This window comes from Cervus canadensis, chromosome 24 (assembly GCF_019320065.1).
Source record: "Cervus canadensis isolate Bull #8, Minnesota chromosome 24, ASM1932006v1, whole genome shotgun sequence".
In the NCBI taxonomy this organism is placed as follows: Eukaryota; Metazoa; Chordata; class Mammalia; order Artiodactyla; family Cervidae; genus Cervus; species Cervus canadensis.
In genome coordinates, this window is record NC_057409.1 from 37595382 (window position 1) to 37618150 (window position 22769).

The window sequence follows — 22769 nt, forward strand, 5'->3', positions numbered from 1 at the left end:
TCCTGGCGTGCTGCAGTTCATGGGGTCGCAAAGAGTCGGACACGACTGAGCAACTGAACTGAACTGAATAAAATTAATCAAAATTTTCAGTTAAATTTTAAATAATATTCATATAAAATAGTATTTATTTTGGATATTTTACCATCCTTAGATATTTTGATTCTTGGAACACAGAGCAGTCAAAAAGAATGATTGTAATATTAGAGTTCAATGTAAATTAAATCATGATATAATTTAATGCCATTTAAAAGCTATGAAAGACTTGAATTTGTCATTTAATCCACAAATTTATAACACAGAACACTAAACATTGTGAATGTTTATCTATTTCAATGAAATTGAAATTATTTTAAAGTGTTTTACATTAACTTGGCTTTGGCTCCACTGTAACATAAACAACTAATTTTATCTAAGAAGCATCTCATAAATGAAATACTAAACTGAAGTCTTTTAGCAACTTACTAAAGAGTCCTTAAGGTGGTAGGGTTTTGTGTTAGAAAAAAAATTAAGGAAAGAAGTCCTGACTATTAATACCTAATCAAACGAGGAACTTTCCAACTCACCAGTTCTCCTGCCACTGTTCCTCCTCCCCCACAACCAAAAAAGATCACCAAGCATAAAGAAAAATGTCTGCTGTTAGGAGAGTTATGTATTATGACTGTTCTCAGGGGTCTCATAAAATCATTTATACTTCAATTTATGTTCACCCCTACCATCATATGACTATGGTGAACTTATGCTCATCCCTATAGCATCATGCATTTTATAGAGGAGGTTTCAGTGATAGGAATTTAAGCATGACTTTTAATCTATCTACCATATAAAACCTAAAAGTAACTATCTAGAAGTTTCTGAAGTTTATATGTGATTACCATATCAGAAATAGCACTGATAAAGAATGTGGAGACCAGGACCCTGCTCTGAGCTGAGTCACTTGGATCAACCCTTCATCTCTGGTTCTAAGTTGACACACATGTGTACAATTAAGGTATTATGTGAGAAGATCTATAAGACACCCCCTTACTCCTCTTTAACTCTACATACTCTTAATTTTTCCTACACTAATAAAATCACCTACTGGCAAATCTTATGAGATGAAAAACCCATCTCTACAGTTTAAAGTTACTCCAGGAACATATAGTGAGACAAGATGTTGCTATTCATAAGTAACCAAGAAAAAAATCATGAATTATGTTGCTGACTACCTATTTGGATTTTTACACATAATATAACATCATATAATATAATATAAACATAATGTAATATAAGTGACACATATTCATAAGTATACATACATATACCTCAGCCAGGTAAATCTAACCAAAAGAAAATACCAAAATGTTTCAGGTCCTAGATTTTTCCTTAACCAGGTATCTGAAAAGCTTTCAACCTTGCTTTTATCTTTTTCAATATTTGTGTCAGATAATATAAGAGTTTTTTGTACAGTGGTTGGTAACCAAGAATTGCATTAAAACATTTCGTTTTCCTCTAGGGGCTCAAAAATACAAAAATAATTACCTTTCCTATGTTGATATCTGGTTGCAGAAAGCGAAGGCAGTCTGAATAATTAGACCATGTTTTATTTAAACTGTGCATAAAATCCCATGTTCCATTGGGGTTACAGTGTCGGAAAGCAACTCCTGTGAAGATGTGAAGAAAAACACTGAGATTGCTCAGTTCTTGTAGAGTCTATTATTTTTAAAAAAGGAAGTTTCTATTCCAAATGAACCATTTCACAAAAAATTAAATACCTTTATGATTGAAGTCGTAAATATAAGGAGGACACGGGACAGCCAACATTTTCCCCACCGTTCCTCTAGGCCAACAGATGAGTCCATCCCATTCTGGAAAACAGTTTCCTTCTGATAAGGAAAAAATTAAAAAACAGATAAACAAAAATGCAGCTAGAACCAGAGAGTCAATGCATTCAAAATACAAAATTTCAAGTCACTGCCTATAGCAAAATGTAAAGCAAACTGGTAGTTTTGTAAACTAGAATGTGATGGACATACGATGTAAACATCTCAAAATTCATCCACCTAGCCTCATCAAAGGCCCATTGCTAGAAATATTTGATTTCCATAAATTAAAACTATTTAGTGATTCTAATATATATGAATCATAGCAATGAATATGTAAGAAACATCAAAATTCATTGAGAACAATTTCCTTTAGTAAAATTCTGTCATAGTTGTAGCTACATTTTTTTACCCTAGGTTTTTCAAATTACTGTTGAAAAATATGACACATGAAAAAGATTGAACTTCACAGATAAGCTCCAAGATCGGGGTTTGCCTTTTTACAAATAATTTGTAATTTATTTGAGTCTAACAATCATCTCAGACAAAATTCTCATGAACTCTACTCTCCTCCAGATGAATCCAGAACCCTATTACTTCTCACAACCTCGACTGACACCCACCCCCCACCCCCAGTCCATGCCACCACAACTCCAGTCTTAATTATTGCAATGGCCCCCAACTGGTCTTCCTGATTCCATTCTTGTTCTCCTCATGCAATAGCCCAAAGGCTTCCCATCTCACTCTGAGGAAAAGCCAAGTCTCTTCAATGTCTAAAAGCCCCACAGGATCTGCTCTCATCTCTGGCTTATCCCTCATCCTCCCATCCCAGACTACACTCCTTATCCCACTTTCATGCCATGTTTTTCACTTGAGCTCTCTTTTTTCTTCCACTATCAAATTTTAATTTATTATAATTTTCTTAAACCATAGGATTTAAGGACCTTGAGGGTGGGGAATTCTGTTACACGCCTTTGCTTTTCTGGGTTTTTCAGGACTCTCCTCCATTCGTTGTGCATAAAACTTCCAAGAAGAGAGCCCATCAGCCAGGTCATATTCAAACTTCCCCAAAAGAGACTTTTAATGATTTCTGTGTTCATTTTCCCTTGTTACTATAACAAATTACCACAAACTTACAGCTTGAAATAACCCAAGCTTATTATCTCACTATTTCTGTGTGTCAGAAGTCTGGTGAGCTCAGCCAGACCCCTGCTTAGAGACTCATAAACCTGAATCAAGGACTAGGCAGGGTTAAAAACCCATTTCCTTACTCATTCCAGTTGCTAGTAGAATTTAGTTCCTTGCAATGATGACTAAGATTCTCATTTCCTTCCTGGCTGTTACTGAGGGTTGTTCCCAACTTCTGGAAGCCACTTGCATTCCTTGGTTCATGGCCCCCTTCCTCTGTCTTCAAAGTCAACAAGGGAGGTCAAGTCTTTCTCATGTTTCCAATCTCTCCTCCACTCTGCTTTTCTCTTACCAACTATTTTGCCTTTGTCTTCCACTTTTAAGAATCCATATATTTACATTAGTCTCATCCAAATAATCCAGGCTAATTTTCCTATTTTAAGGTTGACAACCTTAATTCCATTTGCAATGCCGCTTTGCCTTGTTACATAACATACACAGGCAGAACACCAGATATTAGGGTTTGCACATCTTTGAGGGGACATTATTTCTGCTACCATAGGTACCATTATAGCTCTCAATCTTTTAGTTACCAATTACACTAACTGTGGTTGAGAATTTTGTTCTAAGGTGGCAGCGTGGTAAAGAAGCTGCCTGTCAATGCAGGAGATGCAAGATGCAGGTTTAATCCCTGGGTTGGGAAGATCCCCTGGAGGAAAAAATGACAACTTGCTTCAGTAATTTTGCTTGGAAATCCCATGGACAGAAGAGCCTGGTGGGCTAAAGTCCAATTCAGTTCAGTTCAGTCACTCAGTCGTGTCGGAATCTTTGCAACCCCAAGGACTGCAGCACGCCAGGCTTCCCTGCCCATCACCAACTCCCGAAGCTTGTGCAAACTCATGTCCATTGAGTCAGTGATGCCATCCAGCTATCTCATCCTCTGTCTTTCCCTTCTCCTCCTGCCTTCAATCTTTCCCAGCATCAGGGTCTTTTTCAGTGAGTCAGTTCTTCGCATCAGATGGCCCAAGTATTGGAGCTTCAGCTTCAACATCAGTCCTTTCAATGAATATTCAGGGTTGAGGTCCTTTAGGATTGACTGGTTTGATCTCCTTGCAGTCCAACAGACTTTCAACAGTCTTCTCCAACACCACAGTTCAAAATCATCAAGCCTTCAGTGCTCAGCTTTCTTAATGGTCCAACCCTCACATCCATGCATGACTACTAGAAAAACCATAGCTTTGACTAGACAGACCTTTGTCAGCAAAGTAATGTCTCTGCTTTTTAATATGCTGTCTAGGTTTGTCACAGCTTTTGTTCCAAGGAGCATGTGTCTTTTACTTCCATGGCCGCAGTCACCATCTGCAGTGATTTTGGAGCCCAAGAAAATAAAGTCTCTCACTGCTTCCATTGTTTCCCCATCTATTTGCCATGAAGTGAGGGGACCAGATGCCATGATCTTCGTTTTTTGAGTGTTGAGTTTTAAGTCAGTTTTTTCACTCTCCTCTTTCACTTTCCTCAAGAGGCTCTTTAGTTCCTCTTCACTTTCTGCCATAAGGGTGGTGTCATCTGCATATCTGAGGTTATTGATATTTCTCCTGGCAATCTTGAATCCAGCCTGTGCTGCATCCAGCCTGGCATTTTGCATGATGTACCCTGCATAGAAGTTAAATAAGCAGGAAAATATACAACCTTGACGTACTCTTTCCCGATTTGGAACCAGTCCATTGTTCCATATGCAGTTCCAACTGCTGCATCTTGACCTGCATACAGATTTCTTGGACGGCAGGTAAGGTGGTCTGGTATTCCTATCTCTTTAAGAATTTTCCACAGTTTGTTGTAATCCACACTGTCAAAGACTTTAGCATAGTCAATGAAGAAAAGTAGATGTTTTTCTGGAATTCTCTTGCTTTTTCTATGATCCAGCAGATGTTGGCTATTTGATCTCTGGTTCCTCTGCCTTTTCTAAATACAGCTTAAATATCTGGAAGTTCTCAGTTCATATACTGTTGAAGACTAGCATGGGGAATTTTGAGCATTATTTTGCCAGTGTGTGAGGTGAGTGTAATTGTGCTACAGTCCGTGGCTACAGCCCATGCGATCTACAACCATCTAGTCCATGGCTACAGTCCATGGGGTCACAAACAGTCGGATATATTGAGCGCACAGACACACACACACAGAGTGTTCATTGTGTCAAGTTGTTTGTTTGGTTTTGAATACTCAGCATAACAGAACCTAGTAGAAACACCAGTATCTACAGCAAAGAATTCAGTGTGAACCTGAGGTTGACTTGCTAATGTCCACCATATCACATGAAAATAAATACTTGATTTGTTCTGTGGATGGCTGAAGCAATAAGAAAATGATAATATCTTCCCTCACCCACACTGTTCTCGCAGAAGAGAATGTTTTCTTGGAAACAGCCTCACTTTGCTCTCATAACAAAAGCTTGGATTTACATACTGCTAGTAACCATGGAACTCATCACACTGGCTCCCATATTTGGTACATGGCTTTACCTGCTTCTTTCCACCATGACCTACTTTTTGTTTATCTTTTTTCTTAAATAAAGTATAATGAATCAATCTCTTCCACCAGCTTCAGTTCAGTTCAGTCGCTCAGTCAGTTCAGTTCAGTCGCTCAGTCGTGTCCAACTGTTTGCGACCCCATGGACTGCAGCACACCAGGTCTCCCTGTCCATCACAACTCCCTGAGTTTACTCAAACTCATGTCCATTGAGTTGGTGATGCCATTCAACCATCTTATCCTCTGTCGTCCCCTTCTCCTCCTGCCTTCAATCTTTCCCAGCATCAGGGTCTTTTCAAATGAGTCAATTCTTCACATCAGGTGGCCAAAGTATTGGAGTTTCAGCTTCAGCACCAGTCCTTCCAAAGAATATTCAGGACTGATTTCCTTTAGGATGGACTGGTTGGATCTCCTTGCTAGTCAAAGGACTCTTAAGAGTCTTCTCCAACACCACAGTTCAAAAGCATCAATTTTGTCCTGAATATTTTTCTGTCTTGATAGCATTCAATATGGTTTCCCATACATTTACTTTCTATTTAATAAGTCATGTATTCTTATTTTTCTGAAACCAATACTTTCCCAAATATCTGTCATGTAGTCTACATAAAATGGACCCAGACACATATTCTTTTGTTCTTGTAACTAGTTGTCCTTCAAAATGTGTGCTTCAATATCACATGAAATTTTCCAAGAGTTGGTCATGTGATGAACTAAGGTCTTCATAGAAGTCTGAATCAATGATCAATTTATTCTATAATTATGCAGTTTTTAAGCTGCAATAGAGAAAACTGTTGCTATTTTGCTCATGCTTTAAAAGGGATAGTTTTTGGTCCCCTAAAAGGTTGTTGTTGGTGTTCAGTCACTAAGTCGTGTCTGACTCTTTGCCACTCCATGGACTGCAGGATGCCAGGCTCCTCTGTCCTACAATGTCTCCTGGAGTTTGCTTAAATTCATGTCCATTGAAAATGTGATGCTAGGTAACCATCTCATCCTCTGCAATCCCCTTCTCCTTTTGCCTTCAATCTATCCCAGCATCAAGGTCTTTTTCAATGATTTGGTTCTTCATAAAAGGTGACCAAAGTATTGGAGCTTCATGCCATCCCAAATATACAAATAGCTCATACAGCTTAATGCCAGAAAACAGCAATCCAATCAAAACATGAGGAAAGGGACTTGCCTGGTGGTCCAGAGGCTAAGATTTCATGCTCCCAAAGCAGGACGCCCAGGTTCAATTCCTGGTCAGGGAGCTATCTTACATGCCGCAACCAAGACCCAACAAGTAAATAAATAATTTTTTTAAATGAGCAGAAGCTCTAAATAGACATTTCCCCACAGAAGACACACGGATGGCCAGCAGGCACATGAAAAGATGCTCAATATCACTAATTATTAGAGAAATGCAAATCAAAACTACAACAAAGTACCACCTCAGACCAGACAGAATGGCCATCGTTTTAAAAATCTACAAATAATAAATGCTAGAGAGGGTGTGGAATAGAGGGAACCCTCCTACACTGTTAGAAATGTAAGCTGGTGCAACCACTATGTGAAACAGTATGGATTTTCCTCAAAATAATAAAAATAGAGTTGCCTTTTGATCTAGCAATCCCACTCCTGGGCATATATTCAGATAATTATATTTCAGAAACTTACATGCATCCGTATGTTCATAGCAGCACTACTTACAATAGCCAGGACATCAGAGCAACCTACACGTCTACAATCAACAGATGAATGGATAAAGACAATGTGGCATATATATATGTATGGTGGTGGTTTGGTCGCTAAGTCCTGTCTGACTCTTGTGACCCCACGGACTATAGCCTGCCAGACTCTTCTGTCATGGGATTCTCCAGGTGAAAATACTGGAGTGGGTTGCCATTTCTTTCTCCAGGGGATCTTCCTGATCCAGGGTCTCTCCTGCATTGCAGGCAGATTCTTTACCGACTGAGCTACAAGGGAAGCCCATATACTATATAAATACATATACACACACACACACACACACACACACAAGGGAAGCCCATATATTATATATATACATATATATACACACACACACACACACACACATATGTATATGTGTGTGTGCATGTGTGTAATGGAATACTATTTAACCATAAAATAGAATGAAATAATGCCATTTGCAACAACCTAGAGATTATCATACTAAGTGAAGTAAGTCAGAAAGAGAAAGACAAATACCAAATAATACCACTTATATTACACAATCTAAAATATGACACAAAAGAAATTACCTATACTACAGGAACAGACTCAGACATGGAGAATAGACCTGTGGCTGCTAAAGGAAAAGGGGGATGAGGGAGGGGTGCATTGGACATTTGGGATTAGCAGAGGCAAACTGGTATATACAGAATAGATATACAACAAGGTCCAACTGTATAGCACAAGGAATTATATTCAATATCCTGTGATAAACTACAGTGGAAAAGAATATGAAAAAAACTCTAATTGGAAAAGATATATGCACCCAATATTCACAGTAGCAGTATTTATAAAAACCAAGACATGGAAGCAACCTAAATGACCACCAACAAATGAATGGATAAAGATGTGATACCTATATAGATATATACACTGGTATAGTACTCAGCTATAAAAAATATAAAACAATGCCATTTGCAATAACATGGATGGACCCAAAGATGATCATACTAAATGAAATAAGTCAAACAGAGAAAGACAAATATTATATGATATCACTTCTGTGTGGATTCTAAACAAATGATACAAATGAACTTATTTACAAAATAAGTATATAAGTATATTTCTATACTCCCTGACACAGAAAACAAATTTATGGTTATCAAAGGAGATGTGAGGGAGAGATAAATTAGGAGTTTGAAATTAACATATACACACTATTATATATAAAATAGGTAAACAACTAGGTCCTTTTGAATAGTACAGGAAACTTATACTCAATATCTTATAATAACCTGTAATGGAAACTTATAATGTAAATATACATATAGATAGGTATAACTGAATCACTCTGCTATAAACCTGAAACTAACACAACATTGTTGATTAACTATACTTCATTTTTTTAACTTTTTAAAAATAAAATAGTATTTCTCTTAAAAAAAAAAAATACCATCCCACACACATACACACAGAGATATACTCCAAAACTGAGAAAACCAACACTCCCCCAAAATAATGTTTCTGTAGATTGTAATAATTTCTCTGCTGGCTATTTGACAAAGAGAATAATCAATATTCACAAAAGGTTGAGAAGACTGGGAAAGCCATGCCCTCATACAGATAATACACAGAGATCTTAATTAGCATCTTCTCTTTGATCAACATTTCACAATCTGTATGAGTAAATACTTTCATTATTTAGCAAGAAACTAATTAATTGCCTAGTGAGTCACCAAAGTCCCTTTATAAATTAACACCATTAATTACATTCTGTGCAACCTTTTGTGTGTGCCAGGAGGAACTGATCATTAGTGAAACTTGTCAAACCATATTTACACAAAGCATTCTAAAATTTGGAGAATCTGACTTTGACTCTTTTCAGTTCTACAGTTTCCATAGCATAATATGACCATACAATTGTAAAATAAACCTGGGATCATAATATTTGGGGGTTTGTTTTTAAATACTTAAACAGTTTTAAAACTAGATATTTTTACATTTTCTTTCTTTCATAGAAAAGAGGAAAATTTTTACTTCCTTTTTATTATAAAAATTTTTACAGAAATAAAACAGAGGATATCATATACTCAGTATTTAAAATTTACAGTTGGTAATATTTTATCAAATTTATTTCATCTAAGTTATTTTTCACTGTGGTATTTTAAAGTAAGGTGCAGACAGTATAACAGCTCACTCCTAAATATTTTGATATACATCTCTCAATTTAAGAGAATTTTAAAATGAAAACTTCTTAAATAAGATAGTGGATTCAAAATGTCATTTATCTTTTTACAGTTGTAGGAGAAGAAATGTCAGATCAATTTACATACAATTAGACATTTTTCATTGAAAGTAGACCAGTTTGTCCAGATTTAATTCTAGCATATTTTATAGAGAAAGATCTCAAAGAACATGTCTTTTCTCTTAATATTTATTCCTCTACATGTTTCACATGAGTTACACCTTCACAAATTTTAGATGTTATAAAGTTTACATCTAGATCATTTACTCTTTTTATGTTTAACTATCATGATGTGTTACTGATTCCCAGTTGCTTGTCTTTACCGACCTTATTCTGCCTACATGGAATGTCTTTTTACTTCCTCCTTTACACATCTAATTTCTACTCCTTTACTTGTCCATAAAGCTTTCTCTGATTCCTCTGTGATGAATTAAGATGCTTTTTTTCAGTGGTTCCACAACTGTGATACTTTTTTTTTTTCATTTATTTTTATTAGTTGGAGGCCAACCATTTCACAACATTGCAGTGGGTTTTGTCATACATTAACATGAATCAGCCATGGAGTTACATGCGTTCCCCATCCCGATCCCCCCTCCCCCCCTCCCTCTCCACCCGATTCCTCTGGGTCTTCCCAGTGCACCAGGCCCGAGCACTTGTCTCATGCATCCCACCTGGGCTGGTGATCTCTTTCACTATAGATAATGTTCATGCTGTTCTCTCGAAACATCCCACCCTCGCCTTCTCCCACAGAGTCTAAAAGTCTGTTCTGTACATCTGTGTCTCTTTTTCTATTTTGCATATAGGGTTATCATTACCATCTTTCTCAATTCCACATATATGTGTTAGTATGCTGTAATGTTCTTTATCTTTCTGGCTTACTTCACTCTGTATAATGGGCTCCAGTTTCATCCATCTCATTAGAACTGATTCAAATGAATTCTTTTTAACGGCGGAGTAATATTCCATGGTGTATATGTACCACAGCTTCCTTATCCATTCGTCTGCTGATGGGCATCTAGGTTGCTTCCATGTCCTGGCTATTATAAACAGTGCTGCAATGAACATTGGGGTGCACGTGTCTCTTTCAGATCTGGTTTCCTCAGTGTGTATGCCAGTCTATAGATTTAATGCAATCCCTATCAAGCTACCAACGATATTTTTCACAGAACTAGAACAAATAATTTCACAATTTGTATGGAAATACAAAAAACCTCGAATAGCCAAAGTAATCTTGAGAAAGAAGAATGGAACTGGAGGAATCAACCTGCCTGACTTCAGACTCTACTACAAAGCCACAGTCATTAAGACTATGATACTTCTGTTGTTAAACTTAGACACCATCTGAGGGCTGTCTACTTCCTATACTATTAGATAATCATTTCCAAGGAGTAAGGATAGAATCGGATTCATTTTTACCGGTGCTCACTACAGAAGGAACACACTGTATGCACATATTTGTTGAACTGTTAAAGGGACACTAAAGATAATAATGTTAGACTAGATAATTTCTAAGACATATTCCAGCTCAAAATTTCATGAGACTTCATAAAAGATAATTCATTTAACTCTCATAGATAACAATCTTTATAAATACCTTCACGGCAGTGTTGCCCCTCATTAGTAGACCTAAATGTCTGAGACATCAGGGTCAGTGTTCTTTAAAGATAACACTAGTGATTCCCTTTCCTGACATTATTAGCCTAGCCATTCAGAAAACTCTTTCCTAGTCCAAGACATCTACAAAGGCTGAATTAATATAAAAACGTTCTTGCTTAAAACATGGCTTAGGGAGGGAGGCTCAAGAGGGAGGCGGGATACATATATATATGACTGATTTGTATTGTTGTATGGCAAAAACCAACACAACACTGTAAAGCAATTTTCCTCCACTTAAATTTTTTTAAAATATGGTTTACGGCTACAAATTAAAAAATATGAGGCCAGAAAATATTCCACAGGATCAGCAATCACCACATTGAGGCTTACAATAGAGGCCTCTACTGACTTGTTGGCTAAAAATTTGGATTTTGATGGTATTCTGATAAAACAAAAATTAGTCTGAAACCTGATGAAGTAGGAAGCTATGCCGAAAACTCCTATATAAGGTTAGGATTCCCAAAAGATGAATCACTTAGTGGGTGAACAAAAAACAAAAGCATCCTTTAGAAAGAGACTGGCTGTTTCACTGCTGGCTATATTTAAACAGGTAACAGTAAGAAAAAGATTGTTCTTTGAAAATTTCTAACCACAAGCTCACACTTTGGTGTAGTCTAATACATGGTCTTAGTTTAAAGTGCAGTTAGATCAATAGTTCTACTAGGCATCTTGCAGAAAACAGAAATTTTCTCTAGAAGAATGGATATTAAATGAGGATCTCAAAAATCCTTTATCATAAGTCATTAGACACACAAGGAAATAAGCCCCCATGTGTGGTAGTCAGTATTGACAAGCAAAGTCTGTGGTTATCTTAATATCAAATGCAGAATATAAAATAGGTTTAGTGAGAAAACAAGAAAGGGATTAAAATTATATTTAAGATTAAAAAAACTATCAAAATTAAATAGACTTCAAAAATGAAAAATAGAATAATAAAAATTAACTTAATGGATGGATTAAAGAGCCTTTAGACATTGCTCAAAAAATAGTTGATGAATTGGAAAATATATTTGAATAAATTACCAAAACAGCAGTAGAAAAACAAAGCAAAGGAAAACATGCAAGACACGAAGATACAAAGGGTAATGGGAGAAGCTCCCTCATTTATCTACTTAAAGTTCCAGAAGGAGAAAATAGGAAAATGAGGAAGAGCATATTTTCAAAGACAAAATAACAAAACATCCCCACCACTGAAAAAAGACACAGACCCTTAGACTCTGGAAATCAAGTGAACCCATACCTAGACATAGAATGAAATTGCAGAACATCAAAATCAAAGAGAAACTCTGAAAAGGAGCTAATAAGAAAAATCAATGACCAACAAAATTTGCCAACAGCAACAATGGAAGCTACAGTGGAAAAATAAAATCTTTAGGAGCTAAAAGTAAATAATTCTCATCCAAAGGTCATTAGCCCAGAAAAAATATCTCTGAAGATTGAGATTGAAATTAATACCTTGTCAAACAAATAAAAATACAGAGTTCACTGTGTATGCATGCGTGCTCAGTCGCTCCAGTCGTGTCTGACTCTTTGCAGTCCTGGGGACTGTAGCCCGCCAGGCTCCTCTGGCCTCAGGATTTTCCCAGCAAGAATACTGGAGTGGGCTGCCATGCCCTCCTCCAGGGAATCTTCCTGACCCAAGGATCGAACCTGCATCTCTTGCCATCTCCCACACTGCCAGTGGATTCTTTACCGCTGAACCACTGAGGAAGTCCAGAAGTAGTGATACTACTTATAGTATCACTATAAGTAGATTCCAGTGTAAGGAAATCTCTTAAAAAGATGTACTTTAGGAAGAAGAAAAATTATACAAACTTACACTTAATATAAAACTGTATGATAACAGCATATAATTTGGAAGCAGTTAAGGTATTTCAAAACGCTTACACTACTTGATAGGGGGAAGTTATTGATAACTTTAAAGTGAAAGTGAAGTCGCTCAGTAGTATCCGACTCTTTGTGACCCCATGGACTGTAGCTTACCAGGCTCCTCTGTCCATGGGATTTTCCAGGCAAGAATACTGGAGTGGGTTGCCATTTCCTTCTCCAGGAGATCTTCCCAACCCAGGGATGAAACCCAGGTCTCTTGCATTGTAGACAGACGCTTTACCGTCTGAGCCACCAGGGAAGTCTTTGATAACTTTAAACTTTCTTTAATATAACATGAAAAATTCTAGGCTAATCACTAAAGAATTAAATATAACATACACCTTCCAAACTAGTAGGGGGAGGGAGGATGAAACAAGGAAAAAAGTCTCAATCAATTCAAAAGAAGCCAACAGAAGGTGAAAGTAGAGAGTAAAAGGAACCACAGGAAGAGCTGGTAAAATGAAAAGCCCAAACAGATGGTAAATTCAAATACAGTGTATTCATAATCATAATTAATGCAATTGGCTAAATTCTTTAATTATAGACAAAGTCTATCAAAATGGGTAACAAGAAAAATTCCACCTGTGTCTTGTTTATAAATGAAACTCCCAAAATATAAGTACATAGAGAAGTTTAATAAATAAATAGGAAAAGATAAGGAATTGCTTAATGGAGTTAGAGTGTCAGTTTTGCAAAATGAAAAATTTCTGGCTATTGGTTTAACATAACAATGTGAATATACTTAACATTACTGAGCTGTATGCTTAAAATATTCAAGATGATTAATTTTATATTATGTGCATTGCACCATAATTAAAGATTTTTAAGGATGGGAAAATAAGTGCAAGGCAAATATCAAACAAGAGAGAAAGAACTAAGTTATTTATTAAATATCATTATTTTAATATAATAATTTTAGTATTTAGTTATCATATAAAGCAAAAGTAAACTAGAAACAAAGAAAGATGCTTCATATCAATGGAAGGTTTGATTTACCAGGAAATATAACACTTCTCAATTTGCATATACCCAATAACATATTTTCTAAATATACGAAGCAAAAAATTCATCATCATTGTAGGCTATTTAAGATATATATATCAGAAAAAGAATAAGTCAAATAGATGAGAAATCATAGCAGAATACATGAGCCACACAACCAATAATCTTAACCTAGTGGATACTATGGAGAAGGCAATGGCACCCCACTCCAGTACTCTTGCCTGGAAAATCCCATGGACAGAGGAGCCTGGTAGGCTGCGATCCACAGTCCACGGGGTCGCTAAGAGTCGGACACGACTGAGCGACTTCACTCTCACTTTTCACTTTCATGCATTGGAGAGGGAAATAGCAACCCACTCTAGTACTCTTGCCTGGAAAATCCCATGGATGGGGGAGCCTGGTAGGCTGCAGTCCATGGGGTCGCTAAGAGTTGGACACAACTGAGCGACTTCACTTTCACTTTTCACTTTCATGCATTGGAGAGGGAAATGGCAACCCACTCCAGTGTTCTTGCCTGGAGAATCCCAGGAACGGGGGAGCCTGGTGGGCTGCCGTCTATGGGGTCACACAGAGTCGGACATGACTGAAGTGACTTAGCAGCAGCAGCAGCAGCAGCAGCAGCAGTGGATACTATAAAACACTGTGCTCAGAAACTGAACAGTACACATGCTTTTGAAGACCACATGAAACATTTATCAAAATTGACCCCCATAGAAGCAAGTAAGTCTCAGCACATTTTTGAAAATTAATATCATTCAGACCACATTCTCTGATCATAACCAACTGAGAAATCAAACACAAATTTTTTAAAGCACAGCTTTAAGGACATCATCTACTGCATACAGATTTAGGGAACTCGGTAAACAACACCTCTCTGTTTTTAAAAAATGTCTCTGAATACATCCAACTATCAAGACAAGGCATTTCCCTATTTACAACATTGTAATTTTCATACTACTCAATTCAATAAATGACTTTATCCAATGGCCCTAATGAGAAATGTGAATGACCACCAGACCCCAAGGAACACAAGCCACAGGTCCCCAGCTGCAATGGTAGAGACGCCTGAGACCACCAACAATACCACAAACTTGTCAGCACTTTCGTAGCTTTGTTTTTATAGCTTACCACTTGGAACTAATTGAAAAATTACATAAGGAGTCAGAAGATGAAGATAAAATAATCACTTTATTAAGAAGAAAGTTTTTGGAGAACATAGTCTATGTATGCATCAGTTGGCTTGCCTATTGACTCCTTTAAATTTTACATACTATCTAAAACTGCAGATGATAACCACAAGTACTTAGCCTGTTCCTTGAAGCTTACTGCACAGTCAAGGGCAAAACAATACGCATGCTCTCTGCAAACAGATCCCAAAGACATGTCTGAGGAAGAGACATATACATGCCTGGTCTATTCCCAAACTCACAAACCAGGCAAGTCACTCATCCACAGGGAGGAAAGAGATGATGGTGGAAGAGATGATGGTGAAATAGATGAAAATAGCATTATTCTGCCACACACCTCTCCACACACAAACATGGAATGACTGATGAGAAACTCCCTACTACTCAATAAGGAGGAGATTTGCAATCTTTGTGAGGGTTTGGGTGGGACACATGGGGGACAGTTTCTTCAGCATCTTTACCTCCTTCCTGGAGCTGGGCTGTGATGTTGCGTTCACACTGTACTTTAGCTTTCAGCACAAGGACAATCTGCTCCTCTATAGTGATGGTGCCATCAGAATCCAGCTGTAGATATGAACAAAATACAAACAGAGAAAAACATGCCACTATATTTTTTAAGCCATGATACAATCTTTCATTATTTCACCTTCTAATATAATTAAAAATTACTTTGATATCAAGCTACCTTGATATAGTTCTTTATAGAACTAATTCTAAAGAAATAGTTCTTTATCTGAATCAAAATTCAAAATCCATCAATGTATAAGATTTTAGAATAATCGTATTTTACCTGCTTAGCCTAAAGAAAAAAAAACCCATTTTTTATAAATTAAAAAGCTATAGAAATTTTAATTAGGTAACCCTATTAGATGTAACATAATCAGAAAAAATAATAAACATATTGAAATTTTCCTGGAATGTTACAAAGACCCAGCATTTCATTAGTCCTCTTACAATATGTCAATTATGGCACATAAAAAGGAGAACTGGACTAGAAGATTCTGTTTATCTCCACTGAAAAATTACCAGTGAAACTAGGCAAATCATTCCACGTTTTGGGGTTTTGGTTTACTCATCTATGAAATAAGAGAGTTACTTCAAATGGTTTCTAGTTAATTTTTGCCTTTTTTCCTCCAGTTTTATTGAGATATTACTTACAGACAACATAAATTAAGTTTACATACTATGTAGTGATTTGGTACATTTACATATTGTGAAATGACTACCACAATAAGATTAGCTAACACCTCCTTCCCCGCACCACATAATTACCTTTAACATGTGTGTGATGATAACATTTAAGATCTACTCTCTCAAAAAAAATATAAAAAATAAAAAAAAAATATCTACTCTCTCAACAATTTTTGAGTATATAATAAAGTACTGTTAATTATAGTCACCATATTATACACTAGATCCGCAGATCTCAGTCACCTTATAGCTAGAAGTTTGAACCCTTTGACCAACGTCCCCTCATTTCCCCCACTCTCCAAGGCTTGGCTGCCACTATTCTACTCTCTGAGTTCTTCCTTTTTAGGTTCCATACAAATGAGAACACAGAGTATTTGTCTTTCTCTTACTTATTTCACTAAGAATAATGGCCTTAAAGTCAATCCATGTTGCACAAAAGGCAAGATTTCCCTCGTCTTTATGGATGGATCATATTCCTCTGTGTGTGTGCATCACATTTTCTTTATTCATTCATCCCTTCACGGACACTTAGGTTGTTCCCAAGTCTTGGCAATTGTAGACAATGCTGCAATAAACAGGAGGGTACAGATACCTAACCTTTGAGATAGTGATTTCATTCCCTTTGGGTATTATCCAGAAGTGAGACTGCCAAATCATACAGTAGTTCTATTTTTCATTTTTTGAGGAACTTATACTTTTTCCAGAGTGGTTGTACGAATTTACAATCCCACCAATAGTGCACAAGCATTCCCTTTTCTCCTCATCCTCTCCAAAACTTGTCTCTTGTCTTTTTGATGATAGCCATTCTAACAAGTGTGAGGCAAGTGGATACCTCATTGTGATTTTTGAGGTACACTGCCCTCATTATTAGTGATGTTGAGAATCTTTTCATGTACCTATTATTTCTTTTGCTGTAGAGAAGCTTTTTAGATTGAGGTCATCCCAGTTGTTTATTTTCTGTTTTGTTGCTTGCATTTTGATATTATATCCAAAAAATAATTGCCAAGATCAATGTCAAGAAACTTTACCCCTGTTTTCTTCTAGTAAGTTTAGAGTCTTAAATTTAAGTCATTAATCCATTTGGAGTTAATTTTTGTGAGTAGTATAAAATGGGGGTCTAATTTTACTCATCTGTTTACCCAGTTTTCCTAACACCATTTATTGAAGAGACAGTCCTTTCCCCAGTAGGTATTCAAGGCTCTCTTGTCAAAGAGTTATTTCTGGGCTCTTGATTCTGCTCCATTGGTCTATGTGTTTTTATGCCAGAATTCTGCAGTTTTGATTGCTGTAGTTTTGTAATAAAACTTGAAATCAGGTAATACAGAGTAGATCAGTAAATAGGTATATAGTCTTAAATATTTCTGCATAGTATTCATGGGCTTCCCTGTGGTTTAGTGGTAAAGAATCTGCCTGCCAACACAAGAGACACAAGTTTGACCCTGGGGCCTGGAAGATCCCCTGGAGAAGGAAATGGCAACCCACTCCAGTATTCTTGCCTGGGAAATCCCATGGACAGAGGAGTCCGATGAGCAAAATCCATGGGGTTGCAAAGAATCAGATACAACTTAGCGAGTAAACAACCCACATTTATGTTAATGTGAAAGGAGAAAATAATCAAAACTAATTTTGGGGGTTGGAATACACACCATAATTTAGCTAATAGTTAATATAGTGAAGTCACTCAGTCGTGTCCGACTCTTTGCGACCCCATGGACTGCAGCCTACCAGGCTCCCCCATCCATGGGATTTTCCAGACAAGAGTACTGGAGTGAGTTGCCATTTCCTTCTCCAAATTCAGCTAATAGACTGACACAATGCAGATTGTGAGTTAAAGGCAGCTACACTAAAAGTTTGCCATAAAATCTCACTTATCAAAAAGGGAGAACAAAATGGAAAGAGATGAGTCACCTGAGTGGGCAGGGAGGAAAATCTGATTTCTTCCAATATTCTCTAGAAACAACAGTCAGGCACCATTCAAATTGTTTTGATTTTTTGTTTTGTTTTTCCTGGCTGTTTTTCCAATTCAATAGTTACTTTCTTTTACTTTAATCCCAGAAAACACTGGGTAACCTATAACCAAGTTTTAGAACTATAAATTTGATTCAGAGAAATCTGACCTCAATTATTAAACATGAACATTTCAAATCACACTGTGTACTGTTTTTACCTGAACACATTTACTTTTGTTTCCTTTTGCACAGATGTAGCCTTTTTACAGGGATAACATTTTCAGGAACATAATCATCATGTAAACTACAGCTTCTAAAGATAATTTTGTTCTAAAAAAAATGTGGCCAGTTTAACCAGGAGGTAAGTTTGATTAGCATGTGCTAACTGATGATCTGTTAAATTGATCATTACTTATTTCACCAAGTGAAAGTAAGAAAATGTTCATCTTTTATATTGTTTTTTCTTCCACCTGTGTTATAGAAACACGTGTTCTTTACCATAAAGGGACATTAAAAATCACAGTGTACTTAAACCAAAAGAGCAGTTTTCATATTCAGTGTCTGTTACTCCAAAAGCAACAACTACATCCAAAACAAAGCAGTATATTTAGAAAAATACATTTTAGCAATGTTTCCTGTGCAAATGATCATTTGTAATAGGGAAGAACACATCTAACTCCATAGTGGGTCTGTTTCTTTTTCTTTAACTTCTGTGCTCTGTTGCCTGTGCTTAGTCAAGCTGGCTCTGCACCTTTTGTGAAAGAATGCTGCCTACAACTTAAAATATTAATATATAAGATAGCCCATTCTCAAGACTCTGACCTTTAAAGATATAATACTCTTCCATTCATATAGTGATAAAAAGTTGCAGTTAAAGGATTAAAAGAATATGTTTATTGAATTCTGTTTGTCAGTTACTAAGACAGGAGAGTTCTAGAAACACCCAACTCTTTTAGATATATGCTTTGCCAGCAGCTCTCCTCTCCAGCTTTGTGACCAGATGTGCGTTCCACTGCATAATTCGTACCCAGAGCAGCCACCTCTGCCCCTTAGAATAGAATGACATTTTAAAAATTAAAACGGGAGTAAATAATTAGAGACTTGAGTTCCCTACGGGCTCAAAAAAGACAGGTTTTCTTGGAATGAAAGAAATACAAATTACCTCAGTCAATGGAGTGATACCACTCCAAAGGTGGTACCTTATGGAAAAGCCACCACCCAAAGGCACTGTGCTAATTGTCACAGGGGATTCCAAACTGCTTACTACTTCTCCGTGGGGTTGGCCAAGACTTTGTCAGGCTTGCATCCCAGTCTGAGGCTCTTCTTGTGCAACCCTGCTTCCTCACCCTGTTATCCTTCTCAGGCATCACCCTCCAATAAATCTCTATTTCCCGGAGGATTCACTAACAGTAAAGAAAAACTACAGACATTAATACAGTTGTCCTCATTACCACGTGAAAATCTGACTGGGAAATTTATTGCTGGGCCCTGCAATGACACCAGATGCATGAATTCATGGCCTCTGAACTGATCTGAGCGAAAGGAGGGGTGGGGAGTAACCTCACCAACTAGAGACCACAGAGTTATTCAAAACAATTGAAAAATTGGCCTATGTTATCTCTTTTGTAATGCGATCCAGGGTTTGCCAGATACTAAGCATTTATTATACACAAGCCACAAGCTAATTCTGCTTAGATGAGTTCCCTCTGTTTTTCTATCAATATATTAAAACTTTTAAATATAAGTCTTGACTGGGAATGAAGAAACTGAAGACCAAACAAGGTGTCAATGTGTCTAGGCAAATCTCTTTAATGTAACCTTCAGATTTTGTTTAAAGTGCCAAAAATGTAAATATTATCACAAACTGTCATTTTACATAACTCAATCTATAAACATAAATGGAAATCATTGTTAAGCAACGGGTCTCAACCAGAGGCGATTCTGCCTCCCAAAGGACCGTGGGCAGTATCTGGAGAGACATTTTTGGTTGTCGCAGCCAGGCAGGGTTGGGGGGTTGCTACTGGTTCTAGTGTGAAGAGTACAGAGACTCTACTAAATATCCTACAAAGGACAAGTCAGTTCCCATAACAAAGACTTACATGGCCCAGTATGTTGAGAAACTTCGACTTAAAATTATAGAAAAAGTGTTCAATGTCCTGATTTTTCTAAAGCTAAAAGGAAACATCCTTCCCATGATAGCATAGTGATTTTTTTTTCTTTGTTGTGTTAAACAATGTCTCTCCATTTCCTTAGAAAAAGTAATCTGGAAAGTTGAATAAAATAAATGGTTAGAGGTCATTTGGCCCTTATATAAAGAAGCTGCGTTTTCAAGCACAGTATTCAAATACCTTATGAGACAGAAACATTAGAGATCACCCGAGTTCTATCACTGTCACCAAATTCTTAGTTTTTTCCATTCTTTCACATTCTTTTTGTTACCTGGGTGAAATTTTTCAGGTTCGAGCATACTCTACTTTTGAGCATTCATTGACTATCTTATTGCTCAATGACAATGTACCTCGTTTGATTTTTTTTTTTTTTTTAACAGATTTACTTCACATGAACTATCCTGGTCATATCAGCAGGGCAAAAAAAAACACAAAACACTGCACGTTTAGAATAACTGAAATTTAAACTGGCCGTTTGAAAGCCAAGAACATAGTATTAAGTTTAGACAGTATCAGCGCATAAATTAATGCCTTAATTTTCTCACGGGGAAAGAATTTAAAAAACAAAAACAAAAAAAACTAATTGGGGCTTTATTTGACGGTCAAAATGCGCCCCCTTCCGAACAAAAGAGAGAAATAACGTTGGTTTCAGTCATTCAGTCTCAGGGCTCTTAAACTGCATTCCACTCAACACTACAAGCATCTCTTTCTAGCTCATCTGAAAACCTGAGTGTAAATCCTACATTTTATTTGATTCAAAACAATGTGAGGATGAATTATGACTTTAGATGCACATTAGAGAGGCTCCTTTGTGAAAGATCACCCAGAAAATCTCTGAAGGATACTACCAGTCCGAAAATGACAATTGCCACTTATTCTAAAAATGAACAACTCGGCTTTAACAAGTTACGTATATTTTTCTATCTAGTTTCCTCGCTTTAATGATGCATGATTCTGTATTAGCGAGATCCTGCTATCCTTTCAGGCAGTGGTCACAAACAATCCTAGAAATTTAAGTTCTCAAAACGGACAGTAAATTGCCAGCAGACAAAAAATAATGTAATTAAACGGGGAACCAAGAAGTCTAACAGTAAGAAAAGTTCCTCACGTCTCAACCTCACTCTACTGATCCAGAAAGTCGTGGTTCCGAAATATCCTCTTACTTAGCAGATGCCAAGATGCTGGTCGGAATACCACCGCCAGACATCATTCGCCTGAAACATACCTCTGCAGCTCCACTAAATGCCTGTCAAACTTGCCGAGTGCACCTCTGTGTGTGTCTGTCTGTCTGTCTGCCTCTGTGTGCGTTAGTGCCTGGGTGTGTAAGGATGCGCGCACCTTGGTCTCAGCCAAGTCCCGGCGTTCGGCCCTAACGCCGGGTTCCGGCGGGTGGCTCCGCGAAGCAGGTGCCTCGGGGCCCGGGCTCTTACCTGGGCTCCGGCGAGAATGCAGCAGCCGAGCAACAGCCACCCCCAGAAATACAGCGAGGCCCCTGGCCCGGCCATACCCAGACCAGCCCGAGCGAGGAGCAGGAACATTCTTCCCGGAGCCCGGGATAAGCTCCACACTCGCAACTTGGCCGGCGCGAGGCAAACTTGTGACTGGGAACGCGGCGCAACCGGGAGTCGGGTTCGAGGCTACCGGCCGGGAAGCCCTGGACCAGGCTGTCCGCGCCGCGTGCGTTTGGGGTTGGGTCTTGCCTCTCGGAGGCTCGCGCCTTGGTCGGTACTTCCAGGCTGAGCTGCTCGAGTCCCGGCCTTGACTCGCTGGCCCCGCGCCGGGTGGACGCGCGCGCGCCCCCCGCGCGGCTGCTGGAGCGGCGGGAAGGCGCTTGCGCTCCTCTCCGAGTCTGTCTGTCCCGCAGCCCAGGGGAACCCGAGGGCGACGGCTCCGGAGCGCCGCTGCCGCCGCCCGCAACTCACAGTGTCTCTGCCCGCCTCCACTCTGTCCCACGTTCCGATGCCCTGTCTCTAGGGGTACCCTGGGTCGTTGGGGAGTGTCCGAACTTCCCCTCCTGTGCAGACGCCGGCTGACCACCAGCCGCTGAGACCCAAACAGCGTGGTTAAAGGTTTCGGAGGCCAGGTGCATTCCCCATCGACGACTCTAAGCTGACCAGTACCTGCACCTCTAAAGTTCTGATTGCCTTCTGTTTAACCACTGTACTAATACCGTGCCTCTGGGCGCGGGGGCGGGGAGAGGTTCTACTCCAACAGAAATCTCTAGGTCAAAAATTTTTTGGATCTTTATATTTTTGGATCCAGGCATTAAAAAATACTAATATTCTTTAATATTTTTCTGTGTGTAAACACCTTCGTTTGAGACAGTCTTTTTGTTTTTCTTAGAGGCATAATCGTCAAGATGCCAGAGACTGCTTCACAGA

At 38.1% G+C, this 22769-nt stretch overlaps 1 protein-coding gene across 1 annotated transcript in view; it reads right to left on the bottom strand.

Moving 5' to 3' along the window:
- Positions 1 to 22110, bottom strand: part of PTH2R (parathyroid hormone 2 receptor) — an 83767-nt gene extending 61657 nt beyond the window's left edge. Inside the window, exons 1-4 of the mRNA XM_043445165.1 lie at positions 21819 to 22110; positions 15542 to 15644; positions 1752 to 1862; positions 1519 to 1640 (exon numbers count right to left, since the gene is read on the bottom strand). Coding sequence (XP_043301100.1) covers positions 1519 to 1640; positions 1752 to 1862; positions 15542 to 15644; positions 21819 to 21926 — 444 coding nt within the window. The 5' untranslated portion in view covers positions 21927 to 22110. The remainder of the gene's footprint in view (positions 1 to 1518; positions 1641 to 1751; positions 1863 to 15541; positions 15645 to 21818) is intronic.
- Positions 22111 to 22769: the final 659 nt, after the last annotated feature.